The sequence below is a fragment of the Stegodyphus dumicola genome, chromosome 5 (assembly GCF_044657685.1).
Source record: "Stegodyphus dumicola isolate Sdum_Otavi_A_Nest chromosome 5, ASM4465768v1".
NCBI classification, from domain to species: Eukaryota; Metazoa; Arthropoda; class Arachnida; order Araneae; family Eresidae; genus Stegodyphus; species Stegodyphus dumicola.
In genome coordinates this window covers 57,284,237-57,308,721 of record NC_140772.1, presented here as the reverse complement: position 1 = coordinate 57,308,721, position 24,485 = coordinate 57,284,237, and the positions used below count along the sequence as shown (strand labels likewise).

Here is a 24,485-nt window from a genome sequence, read left to right as displayed (position 1 = left end):
TTAAAAGCAGAGAGCAAAAAAATGTAAACACTGCATCAAAATGCTTTCATTTAACTTTTCTACTGAATTACCGATAGCGCTAAATAAAAACAAGCCTAAAATTCATTCTCGATTCCCCAAACCAGTTACACTGCGTAGCAATTTTGCGCGAAAAAAGTGTCTATTGAAATTAGGTTACTTCAACAAAAACAATTAAATTTTTCATTTAACACATTTTATTAAAACTGCAATCGCATAGAATTACACGTACTTCATTAATTTTATACAGGATAGTACTTACCGCGAAACATGGAGTAATCAATTTTTTCAGCAATGAAGACGTAAACACTAACTCCATTGCTTCTGTGTTGTCCATAGCCTTAGGCTTGGCGTACTTGTATCACTCGACCAATGACTATCACACCTGTGACCCTCGGACGAGGAAGGTCAATTTGTTTCAATCATAATTGCACAATAATAAAATCACCATATCCAAAATCTTTGAATTCACAACTTAGAGATGAACTCACACATGACATTCGCAATACAAGATGACAGCTATCTTCAAATTCCATGAGTTATTTCTATTCCACATTATCAGTTACAAAGTCTACCCAATAGCCTGAATAGGAAAAATATGGCTCTTTCTCCCAGAGTTCCCTTCGATTACTCTCGAACGAAGACGCATGACGTCAGTTGCATAATCATAGATGGAGCCCTCGTTGACGTGTCGGTAAACGAGTATAGTTACTGCGCTGTCTTAAAAAGCTTGCAACGTGTTAAAAGGTAGTAGTGATTTATTGACGTAATTTCTACCTGTGTAAGTATTAAGGAATACTGTTAATTTATTTTGTAGTATGTAGCTATAACATATTTTTGTGTCTTAGTTATCCATATAGTTTTATTTTTAAGTTACTTAATCAGATTTATAAGTCAACATTGTTGGACCAAAGTAATTTTTTTTTTTTTTTTTTTTTTGCTACAAAATCATATGTCCATTTTTAGAAGGTTTGTACCTTAAAAAGCCTGCTTTTTTTTTATTATGAATTGATCTTTGTTCCTCAAAATTTATTTGAAATCTGAAATGAGTAGGAAATATCGCATGGTCCTTTTCACATTTTCTCGGATGTTAGATTTCAAGTTCGCAGCAGAGAATGCTGTACAAATATTTAAAATTTAGTGAAAAAGAAATTGAATTTATAGAAAGTAAGCAATAAAATTCTCAAAGATTAATTAATTTAACATTTAAATACCACGATGCATCAGGATAAGAGGTTTGGGGTTTAATAACCAAATCTGACTGTTACTGAATGCAAATAAAAGGAGAAAAAATTTAAACATGCGTAATTTCTTGAAGTTCTGACGTTTTTTTAATAGCCATTCTGATTTTTTACAGAATCGAAATGGCTATTAAAACGTTAAACACTTATAACTATTGTATTAATTCAAGTTCATAACCTTGTTTAAATCTATTTCATACAGTTTCAATTTACAAATCATAACCTTGTTTAAATCTATTTCATACAGTTTCAATTTACAAATATAATAATTTCAATAGAAATCGTGGTATCGTGCCTTCAATTCCTTAACTAAAATTGAAAAAAAAATTTTATTCTGTAATCATTCTTTAATATTTTGTAATAAATAGAATGATTTTTGAATGGTATTTATTATATATTGTTTTTATGGTAGCTATATGTTTCTGAAATAACATTTTGTGTGTCATTATTCTGTGTGTAGCATTGAAAAATATTCCTCAGTTTTTGAAAATTATGTTGAGAGTCTCCCTCACATGGTGAAAATTATAGTTTAGCTTTTACATCTGCTACCAAAATATATAAACACACTCTAATGTAAGGTTTTTTTATATTGAAAATTTTATAATTTCTTGCTTATTTATTATATTCGTATATGATTCTTTTGATGCTGTATCGTATAATACGTGTTTCAATAAAAGCTTTTCATTAAAAAGATTCCTTCGTTCATAACATTAAAGTATTTTATATTATGTAAACTGTATTGTCTAATTTTTAATTCTGTGCTTACAATTCTTCATAATTTTATATTTTATTAGCATTGCACAGTGTTCTGTAAATTTTTAGCTGGTTAAATAATTTTATTAATCAGTACTGTGAAACGAGGAGTGATTGTTGAGATGATGGTACCACCAGTGGCCGAGCAATAAAGACTGCTGTATACTGGGATTGTGACCCCAAGTTCGATCTTGGGTGAATGGTCTGACTGTATAGTTCTTCCCCATCCTCATGCCAAAATTCCAAAAATTTAGTCTTCCCTAAATTCTTCCGTCCGGTGCTGACATATTCTGCCGCCGCTTCTGGGTTTATGGTGAATAACATATCAGTTATTCTTAATTAAAGTAGCACTGAGTGTAATCTTTTGGCCTGTGAGTTTCATTCACAAAATCTATTTTTAGCATATGAAAAGAAATTTTTGTTGAATTTTCCTCGTCAGCATTTCTTAGAGCATTTAAATATCTATAATCATTGTCAAGTGTAATGTTAGCATGAAAGGTTGCCGTACTCTCGTTATTCAATTTCTAATATTAAAAAAAAATTAGACATCGCTGCATGAGTTATTACTGAAGCTGTTGTGTATTGATAAACATGCAGTGATGCAAGCAAAGTATAATAAATAATGACTTGCCAGATCGTCATCAGGGATATAAAATTGGTGAATGCTTCGGTTTGAGATGTATGCCTAGCAGACATTGAGCTCTGGAGCCAAATTATTAATCTCACAAATTTGTGCTTACATGATTGTTTTTTCATAACGAGGTATTGTATGTAGTGCCTAATGAAATTAAGAATCAGAATTTTTAAGTGAAAATCTCCACATGTTTTATTATGGAAGGAAAAATCAAATGTGCATGCGTTAAGCATACCAAAAACAAAAGTTTTTGGCTTTGAGGTCCGCATTTTAGATCTTTCCAGATTTTGGACTTTGTACTGTAGTACTATTTCAAGTATTCAGTTATATTTATGAATGCATGCCTGCAATTAATATAGAAATACTGTTGATATGGTACTAGGATACTGAAAATACTGTTTAAGCTACAACCGGATTTGAATCTTTTTTTTTTATTATTATTGGCTAATATGTGTCAGTTTTTGGTAGAAATATAGAACTATGCTAATTTGACACATCAACCAGAAAATAATTATCATCATCATCATCAGCTATGATAAGAGGTTTCTACACTTAAGAGTTTGGATTATGGTAAAGCAAACAGGGACTATTTGTCTAATTAAAAGGAAGTCTTTGTGGAAGACTGAGGGAAACAGACTGGTAATTCACGATGCACTTCTAAAACCCCTAAATCTCTCATGCTGCCACTAGACTTTACCAGTGCTCATCGATCTTACCACTTGGCGAATAATGGGTTTTCTGGACTTATGAAATATGTATCTGAAGCTGGTTATTTGCATAAAAAAGACAAAATAAAACAGTAGATTGTACAATTTGCTGAAAAAAAAACTTTTTTTGAAGAAGGAAAATTATTGGGAGGAATATAAGAACGATGTATTTAAGTGCAGCCAATAAGCAACACAAGTCATGGGCTGTCTGTTTTAAGAGAATACCTTCTTAGGGAATTTTCTGAATAAAATTGGCTTGAATTCAAGTTACGCATGGGGTAAAATCATAAAGACTCCAAGCAGCTGAACCGTTTGGTTGCAAACAAACTACCAACATCCAGCAATTTTATTCACTCAACAACAATGAACTTAAATTACTGTTTAGATGTTATTATTAGTATTAAAATAATAAAAATCTTTATTCTAATAAAAAGTTTTGTTTAAAAATCCTCCCAAGGCATTTCCCTTTGTTGGGGATTTGGTGTCAATAACTAATGCTGTATTAAAAAATGTCATTTATTTAGAACATAATGCTTCAAAAAATGAATGCTGGGATCCCTAGGAAAAAATATAGCACCCAAAAAATGTTTAATTGTTCATATTATAATGTAGTATTAAATAATTGATAATTGTCATAAATATTAAATACAATGCTTATTTGTTCTTTGAAAAATGTACAGTAACAAAAATACCCTACTAAACAGTTATATTGAGTTACTCATGAGTAACAACATAGCTTTGTTTATTATCAACTATGTTTCATCTTTCCTATTTCAGATAAAATTAATAGTGTTTCTTGGACAGGAAGGCAAGAATTTTTGAACTCTGTTAATAAACAAAAACAGTTTCAGGTTAAAATTCCCTTTCTGAATATCTTAAATCTTTCTTTACAAAAATACCCTACTAAACAGTTATATTGAGTTACTCATGAGTAACAACATAGCTTTGTTTATTATCAACTATGTTTCATCTTTCCTATTTCAGATAAAATTAATAGTGTTTCTTGGACAGGAAGGCAAGAATTTTTAAACTCTGTTAATAAACAAAAACAGTTTCAGGTTAAAATTCCCTTTCTGAATATCTTAAATGTATATAAAAAAGCAAAATGCAAATTTAATATTGATATTATCACCGTGTCGGGCCTTAAATAAAACCTAAATGTTTAAGGTAAAAAGAAATTATTTAAAGTAATTTAGGTACTTTTCCGTTTTGCCGGCGCAAACGATAAAGTCGCCAATAATGGTACAACTGATGCCAAACGGAATATTCTTCTCTGATAACCTTTTACACCTCATTTTCAAAACAAGTCGCAGCCATTTCTAACCGGATTGATTGTTTCTTTCAATACTGGCATACAATTACATAGAATATTTACAAAGATAATTAAATTTTATGCCTCAAGATCATTCGCGGTAATTAAGTAAATTAGGATGCAATCACACCGCTCACCCGAAGACGAAAATATAGAAAAGGCAAAAAAATCAAGGGTTAAATTCATCAGTTCTAATGAAAATGCACTAGCGAAGTAAAGCACTACGGTTTTACATAATTTCTGAGTAAGCTATTCGTACGAATTGAAATAATTCTTGCATTTAAACTTGTATTCCAAATTAAGATTTAACTTGAAATTAATGTAGATAATTACTGAGAGAATTAGATTTTTGTAGCGTAGTTTACGTGAGATGAGATCACTTGGGGTCACGTGATACAAACCGGCGAATCAGGATATTGAACCATGATAGCATAGTAAATTGTTAATGTCTTAATTAATGTCTTTGTTGTCTTTATTTATTGACTTTTTACAAAATTATAAACAATATTAGAATGTTCATGCCCTCAAAATAAAAAATTTTTAGAACTAATATTTGTTAACATTTTTTATGTGTATATCCTATGTTGTCGCCAACAAAGTCTGCTTAGCGAGATTTGCGCCGGCGAAACGGTAAAGTACAGTAATTTATTATGCAGTTGAAGTATATGGAAAATGTTGAAAGTTTTAAAGATTTTTAGATTATGACAAAAACACAGAAAACCGGAAATAATTTGAAATGCAATCGAACTATAAATATTGCTTTTTAAGTGTTTTAGCAATATCTCAGAAGGAATGAAAGTTACTGTTAGAATAGATTTTAGTAATAGCAATGTAATCAGTCTGCATTGAAATTCAGGTGATAATCATAATAATTTTTAAAAAATTAACTGCGTAAGTTTTAAAACGAATTTATTTTTTAAAAAAGATTGTTTTAAGGAAGGAAACTTTTACATTTTGCAGCTGCACCCTGGGGCATTGAGACAGTCATCCTGGGGAAGCTAGGGGAACAACATCTAGTAATCAATCTCACTTAGTGGAATCATTGAAGTAAAATTCTGGGAGGGAGGGAGAAACACAAAAGGGGTAGTTGGCATTTTTCAGAGGTTTAGGCTTATTTTTTTGACATTCGGTCCAAAATTAGCGACAGTTTTAAAGTTATTTGTAGAAAATAACTCGACAGGCTAAGAGTTAAACATTTCACAGTAGCAAGTGCAAAATTTTTCAACTCCTCTCATAAACCATCCCTTTTTTTATCATTTGACTTGATCTCCATTATGAAATCAGAGTAACATCACATGGCGATGGGTATTGCATGGAAGTTGGTGAGCTCTTTAATTTATGGTTTGATTTTGTATTTTTAAGTTCATTTAAATTATGACTATGAGGGTTTAATGTAATTTAGGAAATATTTCATCTAGTGTGGCTTAGTATTTTTGATATTGAATGAAACTGAAAAAATAATTAACGTTTTTGCACTGTGTGATGCTAAGCCTGACTAGACTTAGTGTGTGCTCCTCTGCATTTCCAAGCTTGTAGCTTGTACAATTTTGGTGTATCATGATTCCATATTTTAGAGCCTGTAAGTATATCATTTGTTAGTCATTTTGCTCACTAGGTGAGTTGTGGATTTCATGTGTTTGAACTTCGCACCTTCCCACATGTTATTACTGTACTAATCTTTCTATGCAACGGTTAAACAAATAGATATCTACAGAGTATTTTTACTCTTTTATGACCACAAATAAAATAAGATTTTTTTATTGGATATCAGTATGGAATGACCAAATACCTTAGAAAAAATTATTACCTTTAAGGACTTCCTTTCAGAAGCAAACAGATTGTTTGTATAGATGATTTAAATGCTTATTTAGCAAAAGAACATATCTCTGAAGAATATGGTTTTCAAATATGTCATGTGTTCATTCAGCTTCTCAATTTAATGACTGCTCACACTATAGTAAAAATCCATGGCAATTTATATATTAATAACTCGAAGGTGGAAGGTAATATATGTCTGAGTGACCGATGGATTATTTCATTCGAATTAGACAATGCTTTAATTATGCAGAGTAGTAAACAGAGAATGAAACTGTATTGGGCTGGTCTGATATCTGTAAGAGAAGGTTTCTATACTAACTTCCAATATACTGTATGTTTACATACAGAAAATCAAATTTACAAATTAATTACACAGACAACTACTATTATACAGAATCTGTATAATAATAACAAAAATTACAAATAACATTTTTTAAGTCACATTCTTGATGGACAAAATAAATAATCATTCAGAGGGAAAAGGTAAGGGCATTGAGACGAAGGCATCAGAGTGAGACTTGGAACGAGTTGAAGATAAACTATGCAATCATTTACAGAAAAGAATAAGCATTTTATAAGCATAATATTCATGAAGCCAAGTACAATTCTTAAAATAATTTTTGGGAAAATCTTTCTCCCAAGTCGCTGTTTGGCACTTACTACAACTTGGCAAAAGCAGAAAGCATCTCTCCTTTACAACTATATCAAATAGAGCAGGGTTTCTTAAACTTTTTTGGTGTGGTGACCCCATAAGTATTTTGTAAATCCGACACTTGCGTGAGTGAAACTGTCTGTTTTTTCACTTGTATTGTAATATACTATTGCAGTTTTAAGTTTTAATGTAAAATAAGCCTTTCTATTTTAAAAAAAATGCATCGAAACATTTTCGTTGTCTGCGTTGTCTTATCTTTAGATATTTTTGTATACATTATGTAAAAATATTTGGTAATTATAAAATTATAATAAGTTAAAGAAATATCAAAATTGCTAAATTTTTGGCAACCTCCTGCTGCACCTGTAACCCCTATTAGGGTCACGAACCACAGTTTAAGAAACTCTGATATAGAGAAACAATATCGTTCATTTTCAGTGAATGTCCAAGAAATAGTGGAATACATTATTTTCTTTCATTTTCCATCAGATGATATGTTTGCAGAACATGCATCGGTAAGGTGAAAAGCTGAATCTTTTTGCTGCTTTATTTTATTCTTCCTCTTAGATGTCGCATTGAATTTTTTTCCCTGCCACATAATAAATAATTTGATGTACACTGGTCATCAGAATTAAAGAATAATAAGAAAAATTATGCTCACTAAGTTGATGTTGCAACCACTGCCCAGTAATTATTCATGGTAATTAAATACAAATGAACACAGAATTGCACTTCCATGCATATGCAAATTCGGTGTTAACAATGTGGTGCGCAATAGGCACATGTTGGAATTCCGGTCTGTAGTGTTGTTTAAAGTTAATGTCGTTTCTGAGAGTTATCAATGTATAGTAGTTATGACTCAAAGGTCAGAAGTGGGGGAATAATTGGTAGAATCACGGGAGGTCAAATACAAATGGAGGTCGCCCAAGCTTTGAATATCCATCAAAGTGTCAAAATATCCATCAAAGTGTCTCAAAATATCCATCAAAGTGTCAATATGACACTTTGATGGATATTTTGAGAGTTTGGAGCCACGTTCAAGCACTAGATCAGTTGTTAGACAGCTTGGTCAAGAGCGACCAGGAGCAGCAACTACATCAGATCCTTTTCTGTCATTGTTGGCTTGAAAAACTGCAAAGCGACTGCAAGCGATTTGGTTATAGACTTTCAGGCTGTCACATGAACTCAAATTAGCCTTTGTCCTTCTGCATGAAGGCTTAACAATGTTGGACTGTATGCGAGAAAAGTAATGGTTTGTGTGCCACTCGCTCCAACTTTCAGATGGGCCCATGTACACTGGTGTCTTCGTCATGTTCAATGGAGCCAAGATGACAGGGCCCAAGTATTGTTTACTGATGAGTCCAGGTATAGTCTGAACAGTGATTCTAGACATGTTTTGATCTGGAGAGAGGAAGGAACATGCAACTCGTCTTTCCTTGTCCACGAAATATCCCATATCCACAACTGCAGTTTAAATGTTTGAGAAGGAATCATGACAAATGGTCACATGAAGCTGCATATCTTTCAGGGAGGCTCTGTAATCACTCGGAAATATGTGGATGAGGTATTGGAACCCCAAGCCAGATATTTAGGGTTGCTGTTGGCCCAGAGTTTTCGCTAATGAATGACAGTGCTTGGCCTTTTCGAGCATATATTATGTTGGAATACTTGCAAACAGAAGCAACCACTCGAATGAATTGGCCACCTTACTCATCCGACTTAAACCCGATTGAGCTTGTGTGAAATGCCTTGGCTGAATTTCATCTTGCCAACTTCTTCCCCAGACCCTCCAGGAGCTAAAAAGTGAACTTTTAGAAGAATGGAGTGCAATTCACAAGATTTAATCAACACCTTGTTTCAATCTACGAAATGAAGATGTGAGGTATGCATATCTGTCCGAGGTGACCGTATACCATATTAAAGCAAAAATTTTTCCACTAGAGGTGACTTAATTTTTCCATCATTTTCAAATTTCTGTAAATTGGGTTTTCGTTTCAGTATTTTGTGAATAATCAACTGCGAAACATTGTAATTTATATTAGCTATTGCTTTTGTACAAATTTATATTAATTTTATTATTAAGTATCAGTTACATTTTTATTTTTGCATTATCCTTTAATTGTGATTTACCAGTGTATTTATTTATTGTCGGATTGCATATATGGAATAGTTTCTTGCTTATAGAAATTGTGTCATTTTTAAATTTTTACAATAAGGTTTTGATTTAATCAATGAATATCTTATCCTTTCTTTCTATGTCTAGAATTTTATCTTTTCGTGATATCATAAGACTAACTTTGATTAATTTTTTTTAAAATACATGTGTGTGTAATAATTTAGAAGTTGATGTCGAAGTAGAGAAAAGGATTTAGAGAATGATGGTTTTTTCTTTTAGAGATGCTAGTAGTCATGGATGGCAATTTGACTTTTTTTATTCTTGAGATTCATATTCTTAATACAAAGAGATTTATAAGTGGTTACTGATTTTAGGACAGAGAGGAAAAATACCCAAATTTAAGTGGAGATCCAAAGTACTGTTCCAGATTTAAGTGTGATTTATATATCTTATTATGTAAATCAAAATTTTAAGAATTTTTTTTCTTACATAAGTATATTTCTGATTTAGATAGGCTAAATTTAAACTGTTGAAGTTAATTGTTAATTACATGAAATAAAAAAAATAGGGAACTACTCTGATATGCGCCCTCAAGTCGCCAAATGTTTTTGGCGAGAAAATTCATGCTGCCATATTACTATCTAAATTTTTTGTCTACATTTCGAACTTTAAGCCTAAAATGTCTCCAAAAACACGGTTTTCGCACATGCAAAAACTACGTTTTGAACACACGATTTAAGCTAAAAATCCAAAACAAAAAATTTAGATAGCAAAAACGTAAAGTTTCTAACCAAAAATATTTGACAAGAATCCATGTACACAGCGACATGTTTTAACTTAAAAAAACATCTACGAATGGCACACTGTGGGCTACGAACTACGCACACCTCGCTTTAATAAATTAACATAACAACAATAAATTTCAAAGAATACCATGTACACAGCGTTCTGTTTCAACTTTAAAAAACATCTACGAATTGCACAATCTACACTAAAAACAAATCAAGAAAATAAACTAAAATAAATTTCAGACAATTCAAAAAACAACAATAAAAACAGAAATTCATACAAAAAACAATTAATATAACATTCTACAAAATAAAAACAATAAAATAAAATGCACTTACCATAATGAAAGCTTCTTTTAAAAGCAGAAATATCTTTCCCACCTATCTTCTCAGATACAGAGCATACAATGTCCAAAATACATTCGTTAATAAAATTTCGCCAGTCACACAACGTCTGTGAAGAAAACTTCCACGATTTTGCTATATCACATGCCTTCCTACGATTCAAAATTTCGAAAGTAACAATAAAAACTTCCTCCAACGTTAACTTGCTACACAAAAACCAAGATCCAAACCTTAAGCTCCGCTGACACCCACATACTTTATTAGAAACAATTTTACTGCAAACCCACACAAGTCTAACACCTTTTTCGTCCGAGTTCTCATATCAGCTCCTCATTTCGGACACATCAAACTCCGTTTTAAAAGTCCCGACTCCGACAGAAATTCCAAAAATACACTACGATCCCCACAAATACATCCGTGAACAAAAGACTCGTTAACAACTCCAACATCGTATCTTTTCATACTAAATTTACTCTGCACACAATCTAAAATACGCCGCTGAAACCTTCCCACCACGTCTTTCATCGCAACATAGGCCATTTCAAAAACACACGCGACACGAACCAACTAGCAATTTAAACTACTCCACCAAAAGACTTTTCAACATCGACATGGTTGCCATACAACACGCAATTGCGCCAAAAACCAGCTCAAAACACATATCGCCACATTTGGTGAAATTAGGGCATTTATCAGAGTTGTACCAAAAATAGTATAAATTATAGGCAGCTGCTTCTTGCCCGTTAATAATATGAGCTGTCATTTCAAGCCTGGTGTACTAAAAACATAACACGCATGGCATTAAGCTATACATGTCTGAGTATTTACCATATTAAGGTAAAACTTCAAATTAATTATTAAATTAATGATTCTAATTTGGTATATGGATAATTGTGCTAGCGTTAACCTTCAGCAACAAATGCTTTGTTAGATGATAAGCAGTCAAACTTTGTGTTAATATTTTTGTGGTGACTCCATTTAGCTTAAAGCTGGTCGCACAAGTTTGTTCGAAAGATATATCACTCAAATTTCTGCACTTTTACTTGTTTGATGATAGAATACATGGCTACTGGTCCTTATCAGCGTTATGTAATAAGTAAGCACATCCATAGGAGGGCAACATGTTCAGCTCGGTACTTAAGAGCTTCATAACTATGGGCACCTAATCAAACTGATCAGTGCATTGGGTTTGCTGTGTATTAGTATACCATTAGGTGGCTTGCAAGATGCAGAGACAGAAATTTGCCTGCTGACTAATATACTAGCTTGTATATTAACAGATGCTTCATGGGGTTTTAAGAAGTTAAAGAAATCATTAGCATGGTGTTGTGACTTCCATATCGGGATTAAGTTCCATGGGAAGTTTTTGTGTTTGCTTGCCCTTGGTACTTCACAAATTTTCTTTTTAAGATTTCATGTAAAGACATGTAGCATTATGATTTCAGAACTGGTATTATTTTATTTGCAACAGTACTTTCAAACTCACTGTCATACAGGCTGATTACTTGGCAGAATCAATCAGACAGTATTTTATGTTCTTGAGACGTCCAGGGTGTACTCAAATCAAAGCCAACAGTTAAGAGTGTAAATAATATTGTACTGGTTTCTTTATCTTCTTGTATCCTCTTTAAATTTAATACCTCTAAAATCTTATTAGTTTGTTCTTTCGATGACAGTTCAAAAACTCGCTCTTTCCCTCATGGTTTTCACTCCTTTATGGGCATTCAGAGGCATACTTATACCTTTATTGTGTTTTTTCAATCTGAATTTTTTATTTTGTTTTTATAATAAATTCCAGCAAATTTTCTTGCAAAAAAATTATTGCAGTAGTTTCAGTAATTTTCACAATTGATATCTTTTAGTAATAAAAGATAATAAATTCTTATTGCAATTTTTTCTTTGCATATAAAAGTTTTCATACATGAGAACCAAGCTCCAGTAGAAAAATAAGATTTTATATGTGTTTTTAGGGTATATTAAGTAGCTTCTGGTAAAGTGGTATCTGTAATTTAAACCTGAAAGTATTTCTGATGTAAATGCAAATTTTTACAAAATAAATTAGTGGAAAAATCAACTGTGAAAATTATATTTTTGTCTACTTGTTAAGATTAGTATGTGTATCTCTTCTTTCATATGCCAATTGTAATCATTAAATTCAAAGGGTTTCATAGTATAGGTTAACAGTGGAGTTGACTAATTATCTTTTATTTTGAAATGAGATGGGATATTTATGTATGTGATATATAACATAATCTTAATTGTTTATTCTGTAGGTTACCATGGATCAAGTGATGTCATTTATAGAGCCTGGCAGGCAGTTTGCCAAGGACTCTATTCGCTTAGTTAAGAGGTGTACTAAACCTGACAGAAAGGGTAATATATTACTTTTATAGCTTCTGTGTCATTTCTGCAAATGTAAAATCATTTTTATTTAATTAATGTTGTGTAAAATATAAGTTTGAAATGTTGATTTTGAAAATAGTACAGTCTTTAATCCGGACTCGTCAGCACTTCGGCGATTCCGCATTCTCGGTTTTTCTGGATTATAGATCATCAATTTAAATCTGGTAAGATGGCAGGCAGAAATTTTAAAAATATGAAACCGTAATTTATGAAGTAAAGAGCAATTATGATCTAAAGTGTATCAAAAATTACCAAAAAAAAAGCTTAATATTTGTTTGTTTACTTTCTTGAAACAATTCTTTCAACACGCGCATGCGTTAATGGAAATTGGGAGACAGTGCGATTCTGCACTTTTTCCCAATTTCGCACCTAATCTTCATCATGATCAAACAATTTCGTTCCATAAAAGTTCTAGCATAAGCGTAATTCGGCTAGCAGATTGTTGGAAAAAAATTTTGATTTAAAGAAAAAAGAAGCCTTTTCTTCATGAAAACAAAATGGCGTCCAAACAAAAACTAGCAGGTTGCTGTAGCAGGGTTAGTCGCCAAAAAATCGCCAAGTTACCATAATCCAAAGATTAACCAAAAAAGCTTTATATTTATTTGTTTACTTTATTAAACATTTCTTTCAACGCGTACATGCGTAAAGCACACATTACGCAAAGTCGAAATTAGAAAATTGGAACCAGAAAGCTATTTGATGTGTATTCGTGATATTTATAATGACGAGGAATTTGATTTAAATCATATCAAAGACAGAGTACATCGAGATGAAATACTACATTTAGTAAGAAATTATAAGCTGAATAAAATTAAAACATCTGCCCTGAAGATAAGGATAGTGCTGACAGATCAACTTCCAGTTCATAGCGCGCTGTGATGCCCCCCGCTGAGCAGCGTGAAATTGATAAACAGATTTTGGAATGGTTAGAGAAACAAAGGATATGCCTTTATCCACTTTTTGTTTGATGGACATCGAAACATGCTTTCGCTTTGTAGATCCTTTTGCAGCTCCAGAATCGCAAATTCTTTTTGACATAATCGAAAGTTCAAGCTTACTTTTTTTATAAAATTGCTCTAACAGTCTGCAAAAAATAATAAGCCGGATCCAATTCGAAGATTAAGGAACGATCAATCTGCAACATTAACTGAAATAGATAATTTTAGCTAAGCTTATACCATCTGTTTTACATTAAACATGCATACCTAAACGCATAATGCATTTATTATGCATTAATGCATGCGCAGAATGTTTGTAGCTTTGAGGTCCAGATTATAGATCATTCCGGATTATGGACGTCCGGATTAAAGACTTTTGACCGTATTATACATATTTAATTAATTAACCGCTTAATTTTATTTAGCCAGTTAGCTAGGCAGTATTTCTTCAATTATATTTAGGTAGGTGTTCAGATTAAAATAATCTAAGCTTTTTCTTTTTTTGGTGTTTATCCAAAACATTCAATTTTTGTTGTTTTCAGTATATACTATGGAATTTTATTTTTCAGTCTTGGCTCTAAATATTCCATGGTTGTTTGGTTAATAACACAGCAAAGAATGCTGCTTATATACACAATGGGATAAATAATGAATTGTATGCCTCTTGAAATAACTGGGATATTGGTTATATTATAGTTAGCACTAGCTTATTAGAGCTGTATGGATATGTATTGAATCAACAGTTATCATAAGTGCAGTAATTTTTAAACTGCGCTTGGATTAGACAATTTTCTTTGTGCAAGGAAATCTTTTTCTGTGTCATTTTGTTTGAATAGAGTGAGCTTTTTTGGTGGGCGTATATTTTTTTCCATATATAAATATAATTCTTTTGTCAGTAAACCCTGTTTCCTTGAAAATAAGCTCAACGTAATTTTTCAGGATGCTCGTACAGTAGACACCACTTAACGATTATGGTTAATGTTATCATTTGGATATTGTTAATGAATTGCTGAAGTCCCATTTGTATATGAAAACGTGGAAAATACATCACTTAATGTGATTACAATGCAGTTAATATGATGAAAGTATCACAGAATAAATTTTTTAAAAGAAGTCAAATCACCAAACAAAATATAAAGTCACCACCTAAAATAAAAATATATTATAAATTTATCAAATAACAGCAAATGTTGCAGAGTAAGAGATTAAGGCACCAAACAGCTTGTTTTGAATTTAGTCAACCATTTAAAATTGGACAAAAGAGCAAACTTAGTTAGGACGTCCGAAATAAGGTTGATCTGTTTTCGGACTCACAGCCACCAAGTTTCTGGGTCGAAGGCTTTGAAAAACTACCAAAACTTTGTCAGAAAATTTAGGTGGTTAATTACTACCCACGTTAAAGGTACTCCCCCCCCCTTTTTTTAACTTTATTAAAAATTAAGAAATTTTTTGGTTGAAAACTTTCGTTACAACCAGATTTGTGTTTTTCAGTAGAAATTATTTTTTAAAAATATGTGGTTTTTTTTTTATATATATATATATATATATATATATATATATATATATTCTGATGTGCTTAATGAGGTTATGTGATATCGAAGTAAATGAATTTATATTATGTATAGTTTTATTCATTTTGTATTTTGTAATTATAATAATGTCCACTGTATAATATTTTCACAATTCATTTCAGAGTTCCAAAAAATTGCCATGGCAACAGCAATAGGATTTGCAATTATGGGATTTATTGGTTTCTTTGTTAAGCTTATTCATATTCCCATCAATAACATCATTGTGTAAGTAAATTTTTAAACAAAATGGCAGTTATAGAATATGCTCATATTATTGCTAAAAATGTATTTTGTTTAATTTCTAAGTGTTTAACAATGGTGAATAATTTTAAAAAATATGGTCATATCGCTTTATCTTGAATCGTTCAGTATATTAATTCAGTTATTCTATACATTTTCAGCATTGAATTAATTTATCTTCCCATAGTTATTTTGAATTTCCTATGTCAGTATTAAATAAGAATGTTGAAAATCTGTCCTTTTTCTCAGAATCAATTAATAACCCTCCGTGGTCTAAGATATTTTCCATCTGTAATCTTAAATTTTAGCCAGTAGTCACAGTTCCTTGTTCATTCATATGTTTTCTAAAAAACAAGAGGCCCACCAGCGGCGGAGCGGTAAAGTCGCTGAACACTGGTAGTACGGTTCGAGGTTCGCATCCCGCGAATGGGCAGGCTGCATGGGTGTTTTCGTGGTTTTCCCCATGTGTAACGTATGTACAAGCCAGTTCTCTTATAAAGTCCTCCACGAAGGCACCCCTCCCTTTGTGCAGATGGCCCTTGAGGCTTTGCTGTAGTTAAATAACCTAAAAAACAAAACATTCACAGCCTGTAATGATGAAATAAGAAGAGAAAGACAGCAGTGTAAAAGTACCTAATTTTAACCTGTAACAGTGCTTTGTGTGTGCAATATTTGGTACTTACGTATTATCACAACCACTTTATTAGAAATTGCCAAATTCTGGCAGCCATATGCATGACAATTTTTCAGTTTTTATAACAAGGGTCACCATTCTGATATGCATTTTTAGTCCTAAGGGTCTTTGTCTCTGAAGGCCTATTGTTTTCATTTTGTGATTTTGTCACTTTTCAAATCATTGCCACCAAATACTATTGCCTGTTTTATATTTAAAGAAATTAGATAATGAAGAATCTGCATAAATGTATGTATGTTTCTTTCATTGTGATAAAACAACGGTGCCATCTAATTTTGAATGACATAATCCTACTGCGAATATGTGCAGCTGAAAGCCCAAATTTGGAATTTATTTTATTATCGATTTCATATTTTGTAAAACTTTAATGAATTTTTTATTAACAAACTCGATGATTTAAAAATGAGCAATCGCAGTATTGTATGGTACAATCGCAATATTTTTATCTCCAGCGCATGGAAATGTGTATTGGAAATTCTAGATATGCTCATTTTAAAATTAGTTTGCGACATTGCTGTTGAACTGAATTTTATGGTTTAAGTGCAAAGAACATGATATTTAATAAATAAAGGTAACACACAAGACATTAAAAAAAATGCCCCTTTGGGCGTGATTTAAAATCTGAAGTCTTTCTGATTTTTTGTATTGATTTTTTTAATAAATACATAGTTGAAATATATAATATATACACCAAAGACCATTACATTATGATCACTCAGTTAACCCGACAGTTCTACACATTTTATAAAAACCATCTGATTATAAGCAATAATTGCAATTTTTTACTAAGAAACTATATTCATTTACTTTAGAACACTTGTTTTAATAGTATTTTAGAAAAAATCCTACTAAAAATAATTGCATATCGAATCAGGGATAAAAATTTAGCATATACTTTTGGCATACATAAGAAGAAATAATTTTACATGAAAAATTATTCTACTGATTCACTAGAAGTAGCATTATTGATGCTTTTACAAAGCACTTTTGGGGAAGCATTGGCATACATTTTCTTGTTAGTATGTAGGGCTGTATAAGAGATAACGGCATATGTTTTAGGAATTTTCCCCTATTTCTGTATTGTAATGGAGGGGTCTTTGTTGATAATAAGTAAACTCAAGCATTTATTGCAGCAACGTTTAACATGCAATAAAAAAGTACCATCAGCCATCTGTTGGTTTTTCGAACTGTCGAATATAATGATGACATTTCATCAACTTTGGCTACACCACCTTTTGTGTCGTTATAAGAGTGAATTATTTCTGCTTTTTTCGTATCATCATTTTCATCAATGGTGTCACACGATGCATTGTAGATAACAGAACTATACATTTTGACTTTTTAGGCACATACGATACTGGTGTTGCATCTTTTTGGAACCCAAGTATAGAAGAATAAGCTTTCCTAGTTTTTGTTTTGATGAACTCGGTGGAAATTTCAGTTTTGTTCTTCAGGGTTCCTACAATGGTTAGCTTCTTTGATAAAAGTTCTTTTGCTAGAGGATAACTCCTATACCAATTATCCATTGTTAAGTTTCTGCCTTATCCAAACAATGGGGTGCACAGGTGTTTTGTAATTTCAAATGGTAAATTTTCAACTGTGAAAGTCCGACTGTTGTCCTGTATATATACCCATGTTATAGCTGTAAAAAGGTCTAGAATACTAAGGCAAATATTTTGATTCCATACTTCACTGGTTTGCTGGGTGTATAACGACAAAAGGAACACAGGCCGTGAAATTTTTGTAATTTTCCATCAATAATGACATATTTGCCAATAATGTAAGTCTTTTGCAATACAGTCAAAATTCGTTAATCCTGACTCGTCGGGATTTCGGCGATTCCGGATTATAGATCGTCAGTTTAAATCTCTTAAGATAGCATGCAGAAATTCTAAAATTAAAAATATGAAACCGTAATTTATGAAATAAAGAACACAATTATAATCTAAAGTGTATTAAAATTTACAAAAAAAAAAAAAAAAAAAAAAAAAAGCTTCATATTTATTTGTTTACTTTATTAAACATTTCTTTCAATGTAAGTTGTTTAAGTTGCTTCGTTTTATGTGATAATACTTTCTCTTTAATTCTATAAACAGACATAATTTCTTGTTCAGTTACAAAGTTCTGCTGTTCAAGTCCCGTTAATTGCTGTGCCAAGAATACCAACTAACTTGTCAATCGAAATTTTTTCGTTTTCACTAACCTCTCTGTGACATTCTTCATGTCTTTATCCATTTTTTGCAGCAATTCCACGTTTTGTTTGATGGACATCGAAACATACTTTCGTTTTGTACGATCCTTTTGGAGCTCCAGAATTGGAAATTCTATTTGACATAATCGAAAGTTCAAGTTTACTTTTATAAAATTGCTCTTACAGTCTGCAAAAAATAATAAGCCGGATCCAATTCGAAGATGAAGGAACAATGCAATCATCAACATTAACTGAGATAGATAATTAGATAATTTTAGCTTATACCGTACGTTATACATAAAACGCTCACGCAAAAACGTATTCTGTGCTTGCGCACACGCATATGCGCAGTTGTAAAAGGTCTTAGCCACACGCGTAAACGCCTATGCTCATGTGTCAACGCGGCGCATGCGCAGAAAGTTTTTTTAGCTTTGAGGTCCGGATTATGGGTGTCCGAATTAACGACTTTTGACTGTATTCATTAAAATCAGCAAAAAATTCCCTCGCAGCCTCCAATTTGTCCACTTCCCCTCTTCTCCCCCGAACTTCACTATCGGTCACATTATCTAACTGTAGCTAACTGAGAAGAAAAAAAAATCTCTTATATAATATTGTGTTCCATAAAATTTCAATTCGTACGTGACGATTTATGCAAGCCGCACAGATATAAAAGCCCAAAAAGTGCTCTAGTTTCCAACTCGCTTGTTATTTTAGCATCGCGATCTCTTGTTTAATTGCCGATATTTTTTCAATATAAATATTTGTACACTGTACAATGGATCATATCATTTTGGCATTGAAAAATAATTCCCAACTTTCTAAAAGCTTCGTTATATTGTGTGCAGTTCCTTTTAATCCTGGTAAATGAGTTATATTTTGAGAAGATGTTTTCACTTTTTGATTTGGTTTTTATTTCTGCCAGTCTTATTTTTGCTAATTCTAAATCAGGATTTTCATCATCATTCTGCTCAAATACACTTTCGCTGTTCTGAGAACTGTGTATTTCTTCATCAGATTCATTTTCACTCTCTTGATGAATTTTTTCTTCAGAAGACTCAACTTCATCTAATAGAAATCTCAAACATTCCATCTCTTTTTCATATTTGGTAAATTTATGTTTGTAAGCCATTACTATAAAATAATCCAACAGACCAACAAAGGAAACGCTCGAGAGCACGAAGCTAAAACTGCTCATAATAAAAATTTTCGAACCAATGATGGCCGCACGAGTTAACCGAGTCACGCATTCTCCTATGGATTCCAAGAAACGATTGCTTCTTTCTAAGAAAGAAAAACAAGTATATATCACAATGCATCTTCCAAGGGGAGTGTCGGACAGGATACTAGAAGGGCGATGCATTAACATGAAATATTTCCGGTCAAAATTGTTGATTTTCAACGCATGGAGTGACTCTGTGCCCTGCACAATCTCTTCTCTGTTAATAACATGTAGGATCACTTTTAGCCCTCAAAACTGCCAGCATCCAACATGGCATTGACTACACAAGATGCTGATATTTAGTCTGATGTATCTGGTACCAAGCACTCACCAATTGGTTCTGCAGTTCTCGCACATTGCGAGCATGGCAGTTCGAATTTGGTTTTCCAGTTAGGACCACAAATGCTGTATTGGATTAATATCTGGTGAATTTGAAGTCTGAAACATGACTTGAAAGTCATTGGAATGTTCCTTGAACCAGTCCCTGACAATTTGACCCTTATGACGTGGTGCATTATCGTGCTGGTAAACACATTCCACTGCCGGAAATACTGTTGTCGTTGATTGGTGAACCTGATCTGCAGCCATGTTCATGTAGCGCATAAACGTTAGGAATTGTTCCATCATGTTTCCAACTCTGCATCTCTGAGAGCCAGGGTTTCTTTTGGGAATCAGCGTAATTAGCACACTCCCGTCAATGTGATGGACCAGAAGACGTGATTCATAGGACCTGCAACTTTCTTCCAATATCCAATTCCAATGTTTCTTGGCCCATGGCAGATGCAGCTGGCAATGACATGTCATCAGTGCAGGAAAATGCTTCAGCCTTCGGCTGCATAGGCCCATACACAGCAATGTACGCTGCACAGTATGTTGAGAAACACTGTCTGGTCTGTCATTCAAGTATTCTTACAATTATAGTAAAGAGTACAGAAAATATTAAAAGGAATTGTAACAACTAGAAGAAAGTAAAGGAAATTCCAAAATTGGAATATCCAGATGTGGAAGAATTGTATTGAGGAGTAATGTGATCAAGGAATTTTAATTAGTGCATCAATGTTGCAGCAGAAAGCCACTGTTTAGAAAGTTGGTTACAATAATAATCAGTTCAAAGCTAGCAGTAAATGACTGGGAATCATTAAAGCAATATTGTGTTTGGAAAGCTTATAGCAAAAGTGCATCCGTTAATGAAAATGTATGTCGGGAAATGAATTTGCAAGAACTTTTTCCGGTTACAAAGCTATAAGTTAGAGTTTATGTTTAATGCTGATAGAGCCATCTTATTTTAATAATTATCAGATAAAACAGTTAACTCCCGTCAATGATTGGAACAAATTCAAAAGCGTGTGAAAGCTGGTGTTCTTTCATATTAACAAGTGTACATAATGTAATGGCTTTTCAATGTATATTGAAAAAAGTAGAATTTCTATTTAATTTTTTTTTTCAAGTGTTTATTTTCTGTCAAATGTGATTACTAATTTTATTTATTTAATTTTAGTGGCTCGTGAAATTTCTGCATGTGCTACGATGAAAAGATTCATCCATCAGTCAAGTTTCATTCGAATTGATAAACGGTTACTACTACAGAGAGAAATATTTTTTTATAAAATAAATCAGTATGCTTTGGTTCTGAAAAAAAGAGTATTCATAATAAATTCATATGTGTTAACATTTTATCTTTGAGATTCTCCAGATTTATTTTGTAATCTAAAGTAAAACAATATATTTAATAAATATACCCTAAGAATTTTATTTTTAAGAAATGAAAATTGCTAGCAAAAAGGCATTTTACATTAACAATATATAAAATAAAACATTTCAAGTTAACAATTTGGTACCATACGATACTAAATGCAACATATGCTTCTTCCCCCGCCTACCTTCCGCACAAGAAGCAAAATCTCTGTCTTATATATCCATTGCTGAACTCGAATGGGCTTTTTTTTTTTTTTTTTTTTTTTTTTTTTGTATTTTCTTATCATGCAAGGATGTGTTTTCCCCTCCCATTACATAGTTGAAATTTTGTGTGAATATGCATAAAATTGTATATACATCAAGGAAGAAAATCACTTAAGAAGTGCAAATTATACAATTATCTGTTGCATTTGATCTGAAAAATATATCTTAAGACCTGAGTTGATAAACCAGGTACGGTGAGGCTCTAGTTCCTTAATCCGTTCAGTGCCGCTCCCGAGTTTACTCGTTTTTTCTTGGGGAACGTTTTTCTTTCCGATTTCTGATTGGATGTTTTGCTTACCTCAGCACGGTTAACGCTCAGATTTAAAACGCAGCGCTTAACAGATTAATGTCGTTTCTTAGTATTAGAAATTTCCTAAAAAATTTTTTTTTCCCAGATTGATTATACTCTATTCAGCAGTTGGCAAGAAAGAAGGGATAAACCTAATCTTGAAATACTAAAAAAAATCTAAAGTGATATGTATTCTTCCCATGCATTTCTTGGCCAGAAATGTTGTTTATCAGGTTTTAATGAAAGTTTCCCACCATCGCAAATATTGTATGCGCAAACAGTTTACACTGCGTGTTTAATCATATTTTGTCAAACACTTTTTGGCATTAGAGGGAAAGAATTGCTTTCCCTCTAATGACACTATGTTGTAAAATTTGTGAAAAAATATCCTTGAGTACGAGGTGTCTGAAATGGAACTATCATGCTACCGTATTAGAACCATTTAATTCCAGTTCTGTTGCAGAATGTCACCAAATTATGTGTATAACTTTAGGTACTAATGTTGTATCGTATAACACTGAAGGTTTGTATCGTATAACATATAACATCGTTTGTTAACATATAACATCGTTTGTATCGTATAACAAAAGGTTCAAAAACAAGGACTACTGTCGAAGAAGATTAGTATGCAACCACTCGAGAGCTTGCTAAGGAGTTAGACATTAGTGCTATGTTCATTAGTCCCGTTGTGCTTCGTATAAACTTGATGTAGAAGTTCATCCGCCAAGTATTGCATGAGTTGACTCAAGCAGATTAAAAACACGCATGTTCGGGCCAGCACTAATCTGCTCGAATATCAAAGGGCAAAATTCTGGACCAGATCGTCACTTGTGATAAAAAGTGAAAGTATTTCAACAGCACAGGTCGAAATAAGAGTTGGTCTGCACCCGTTGGCAGCGTCACAAATCGCAATTTGACTAGCAAAAAGATCATTCTTTATATATGGTGGGATTGCAGTGGTATTATCCATAAAGAGTATCTGGGAAAAGGTAAAAAAAAAACCTCGACAGTAAAGTGTACAGTGAGGTGTTCATGCTGCTATCAAGGAGAAACGTCAAACTGATTTCTGGCGCGAAAAGCTAATGTTCCATTAAGATAATGCTTGACCTTATGCGTCTGCATTCACCAGCTGGACTCTGCACAGACTCGAATGGAATCTTTTGCCACATCAACTATATATCCCCAACATCACTTCTTCAGACTTCTAGCTTTTCTTACACTTGCTGGTGCTATGTTCCATTCTGCACAGGGCGTCCGAAATGAGGTTGATTTGTTTTTGGATTCTCTGACACCAAGTTTCTGGGTCGAAGGTTTTGAAAAACTACCAAAACGTTAGAAGAAAATCATAGGTTTGGGTAGTGGTTACTACTCACGCTAAAGGTACTTTATAAAAGGTTAAAAAGAAAAAGTAAGAACAGCTAAAGGTACTTTCATGTTTTTTTTTTTTTTTAAACTTTATTAAGAACATTTTCTGGTGGAAAACTTTCATTACAACCAGATAGAAATTGATATACCACATTTAGATATTTCTGTGTTAGTGGCTTAGTGATATTCTAGATTTTAACTAAATTCTATATTAAAATTTTACCTAAATTCTAGACTTTGTTTGCTGCTTTAAAATTGCATCTCTTTTTAAGATATATGTGATGGAAAGTAAATATATGTAGTGTCTGTGTAGTTTAGTGTACTTTATGCTTATCCTAATTCTTTGGGTGATTAACCATCAAATGAGTCAGTTGAAGAAAGCTAAGCTGTTCATTGATGGACATCAAGGGAAAAAAAAAAATTCTCAGATTGATTACACTGTTCCAGTGTTGAATTACAAATTGATGAAGAAATGGCATAAAAAATATGTTGATGGAGTTTGTGATTTTCTTTATTTGCTCTGGAAGTAAAACAAGTTTTCCCATAGAAAATCCTATGAAGGCAGCTTTCCACTTAGGTACAATCTCTATTTGCCATAATTAATCAACAAAATAAATGAAGCATATATATTTAGAACTTGTATTGTAAAAGAAAACTGTGCCCAAAATTATATGGAATAGAAAATACTTCAGTTTTGATTCATGCAAGTACAGCTAATATGTGGAATGCTACAAAATTTTACTAGCTACTCATAAAAGGTTGTAGAATTAAGTAAGAATACATGATAACATTTATTACTGTAAAGAATTAAAATATTGATATTACAAGTCATGAATAAAGAACAAATTAGGTTTTTGGAAATCACTTTTGGTCCTTAATCCTCTCCGTACAGCACCACAATCTTGTACCCTGTTGCTATGAGATGAAGCGCTGTTTCCATGATGTCTCCACAACATGGTGGGTGCTCGCTCATTGAGAATAAATTTGCCCAAAAATTTAGCAAAATTACATTTTTATTCCAATCAACTCAATTTTTTTCAAGTATTACAGAAAATGCATTTACCTTTATGCTATGCTTGGTGAATTACAAAATTAAAACATAACTTTTGTAGCTGTAATCATATATATATGAACAATAAAAGAATAATTTTAAAACAAATTTTCAGCATTTATTAAACTACAGTTAAAATATTTAATATAAAGCAAAAAACCTACACTGCCACATCCACGCA

At 32.4% G+C, this 24,485-nt stretch overlaps 2 protein-coding genes across 4 annotated transcripts in view; one reads left to right on the top strand and one right to left on the bottom strand.

The window, feature by feature from the left end:
* The window catches only part of LOC118192418 (uncharacterized), an 81,541-nt gene extending 80,959 nt beyond the window's left edge, over nt 1-582 (bottom strand). For all 3 annotated transcript variants that reach the window (XM_035363408.2, XM_035363545.2, XM_035363477.2), the window contains exon 1: nt 281-582. The gene's annotated coding sequence lies outside the window, so the exon portion shown is untranslated. The remainder of the gene's footprint in view (nt 1-280) is intronic.
* Nucleotides 583-662: 80 nt separating this feature from the next.
* Nucleotides 663-21,316, top strand: LOC146997116 (protein transport protein Sec61 subunit gamma). Its single transcript, XM_085816677.1, has 4 exons — nt 663-799; nt 12,658-12,757; nt 15,419-15,521; nt 21,139-21,316. The coding sequence occupies exons 2-4, from the start codon at nt 12,664-12,666 to the stop codon at nt 21,146-21,148; spliced, it is 207 nt and encodes a 68-aa protein (XP_085672803.1). The 5' UTR covers nt 663-799; nt 12,658-12,663; the 3' UTR covers nt 21,149-21,316.
* Nucleotides 21,317-24,485: the final 3,169 nt, after the last annotated feature.

Coding starts and splice junctions, on each gene's coding strand:
- LOC146997116 (XM_085816677.1), top strand. CDS start 12,664: ATGGATCAAGTGATGTCATTTATAGAGCCTGGCAGGCAGTTTGCCAAG. Junction 12,758..15,418: donor TACTAAACCTGACAGAAAGG/GTAATATATTAC, acceptor AATTCATTTCAG/AGTTCCAAAAAATTGCCATG.